The 1,950-nt window shown below is 56.4% G+C and overlaps 1 protein-coding gene across 1 annotated transcript in view; it reads right to left on the reverse strand.

The window, feature by feature from the left end:
• Positions 1-269: 269 nt before the first annotated feature.
• Positions 270-1,950, reverse strand: part of CHTF18 (chromosome transmission fidelity factor 18) — an 11,528-nt gene continuing 9,847 nt past the window's right edge. Inside the window, exons 19-21 of the mRNA XM_009286596.2 lie at positions 1,878-1,942; positions 956-1,013; positions 270-508 (exon numbers count right to left, since the gene is read on the reverse strand). Coding sequence (XP_009284871.1) covers positions 372-508; positions 956-1,013; positions 1,878-1,942 — 260 coding nt within the window. The 3' untranslated portion in view covers positions 270-371. The remainder of the gene's footprint in view (positions 509-955; positions 1,014-1,877; positions 1,943-1,950) is intronic.

The raw sequence follows: 1,950 nt of genomic DNA on the forward strand, positions 1-1,950 counted from the left end.
CGCAGACCTCCGCTCCCCCCTGCCACCGTTGCCATCAAGCTGGCAGACGTTTGAACTTGGAAAGGAAGAAAACTTTTATAAAACATTTTCAGTGATCTTAAATACTCTTTTGTATATTGTAGGATATAATTTTGCAGCAAAACAGGCAAAATATGACAACTAAGGGTTTATAAATGAAATAAACAGAACAATACTTCATGATTTTTTTTTATATATATATATTTTATTTTTTTTTAAACAAAACAAGTGGGTACTAAAATAACCACCGAACCAGGATCATGCACACACCCCCCATCCATGGGTTAGGAAGTCAAGTCAGCCTTCCCTTCAGTTCCACCTATATAATTTCCCGGGCTTCATCTCTGCCCTGCCTAGAGCAGGTCCTTGATGTAGATATTCCTCCTGACGGCATTGGAAACCCCTTCGTTAAACCGGAACCAGACGTCGCTCTTCCCCACGGCCTTTCCCATCTGGCTCTCGACCGACTTGTCCTCGGAGGCCTGAGGGGCTGCGAGGGGGAAGATCGATGTCAAAAACTCGCAGAAACTCCTAAAGTTGCAACCTGCGCCCAGGCTGCACGGGAAGGGCCGGGGAGCTGGCGCCGGGCGGTTTGCACGGGCAGAGCTGATGCTCCCACATCCCGGATCCTGCAAGGTACCCACAACACTGCTCCCCAGCTCAGTGTATTTGCTGGCCCTTTGGACGCTGCCAGAATCCACCGACCTGCCCACAGGCACCCCCCCGCCTGCTGCATCGGGGGCAGTTTGCCCAGTATCCCCTCCCCACCCCGCTGACGTTCGCCCGGGCGGGGACAGAGCCCCTGCTTAGGTACCTGTGCGGGGTCCAGGCACTGCGAATGCAGGGACCCCCCGGCAGCGCCCATGGCCACCCTGTCCCTCTGCCACCCACCCGGGGCTGGGGCCACCCATGGCCACCCCATCCCTCTGCCACCTACCCGGGGCCGCGGCCGCCCACTGCCGCCGAAGCGGCCGCCCGAAGAAGTCGGTCTCAGGCTGTGAAAAGCAAAAAGCAGAAGGTGAGCGCGGCTTCGTCAGCACCTGCACTTACAGCTCACATTCGGAGAGAGCCAAAAGCAAACCCAGTTTCTCTCCGGCAGCTCGGTGCAAGGCTAGACCCCAGTGACACCCCTCAGCTCTGCCCAATTTTAAGCTAAGTCAGCCCCAGACAGCGTCTAAGGCGGTTCAGAGGAGCCCCTCGCTGGGGCTCTTGCGCGGGGCCATGCCGGCCCCTTCTCCCTCCGAGCACCCTGCACAGGAGGAAGCCTGCCGAGCAGGAGCCGGATGCAAATCCCGCAAGAAAGGGCCAACAGCCTCGGTAAAATGCAAACTGCATTCAAAAATCGGGTGGGAAAGACAAACTTTAAGGTTCATCGTGCTAAAGCGAGGTTTTATGGACGGCCAAGGCCTCGAAGCTGAGCCCGTGGAGAGGGGTGGTGGCAGGGGACCACCTCTTGCTCCTCTTGGCCGCTATCGGGATGCCCGGGGTGGGACCAGCCTGGCTCACCTGCTGACGTCCCCACAGCCCCCCGAGCTGTGTGTGTACCTCCCCGCCTGGTGAGCAGCTCTCCCCCCAACCCCGTAGCTTCCACTGAGCCAAAACTCAGCTATTTTAACCCATTCACATCTCCTTCATTCCCCACCCCTAAAAGCTTCGCAGAACACGGCCGTAATTGTCACCCAGATCTAATTCATCCCCATGCTGTAAACCCAGCGATGCAATTACAGGGCACGTGGTGCCAAACTATTCTATTAAAAGAAACTGTACTAAAAATAAATAAATACCAGTGGAGACAGCCAGTCTCTAGCAGCCAAGGTACGCGCTGGCAGGAAATTAGGTAGAAATTGCAGCCCCCTCACCTTGTCCTCCACCGCCGCCCTCCGGACAATGTGCTCCAGGCGTTGCTGGTGGTTGGGGGCCACCCCCCCCCCC

This window comes from Aptenodytes forsteri, unplaced genomic scaffold, assembly GCF_000699145.1.
Source record: "Aptenodytes forsteri isolate BGI_AS27 unplaced genomic scaffold, ASM69914v1 Scaffold55, whole genome shotgun sequence".
NCBI lineage: Eukaryota > Metazoa > Chordata > Aves > Sphenisciformes > Spheniscidae > Aptenodytes > Aptenodytes forsteri.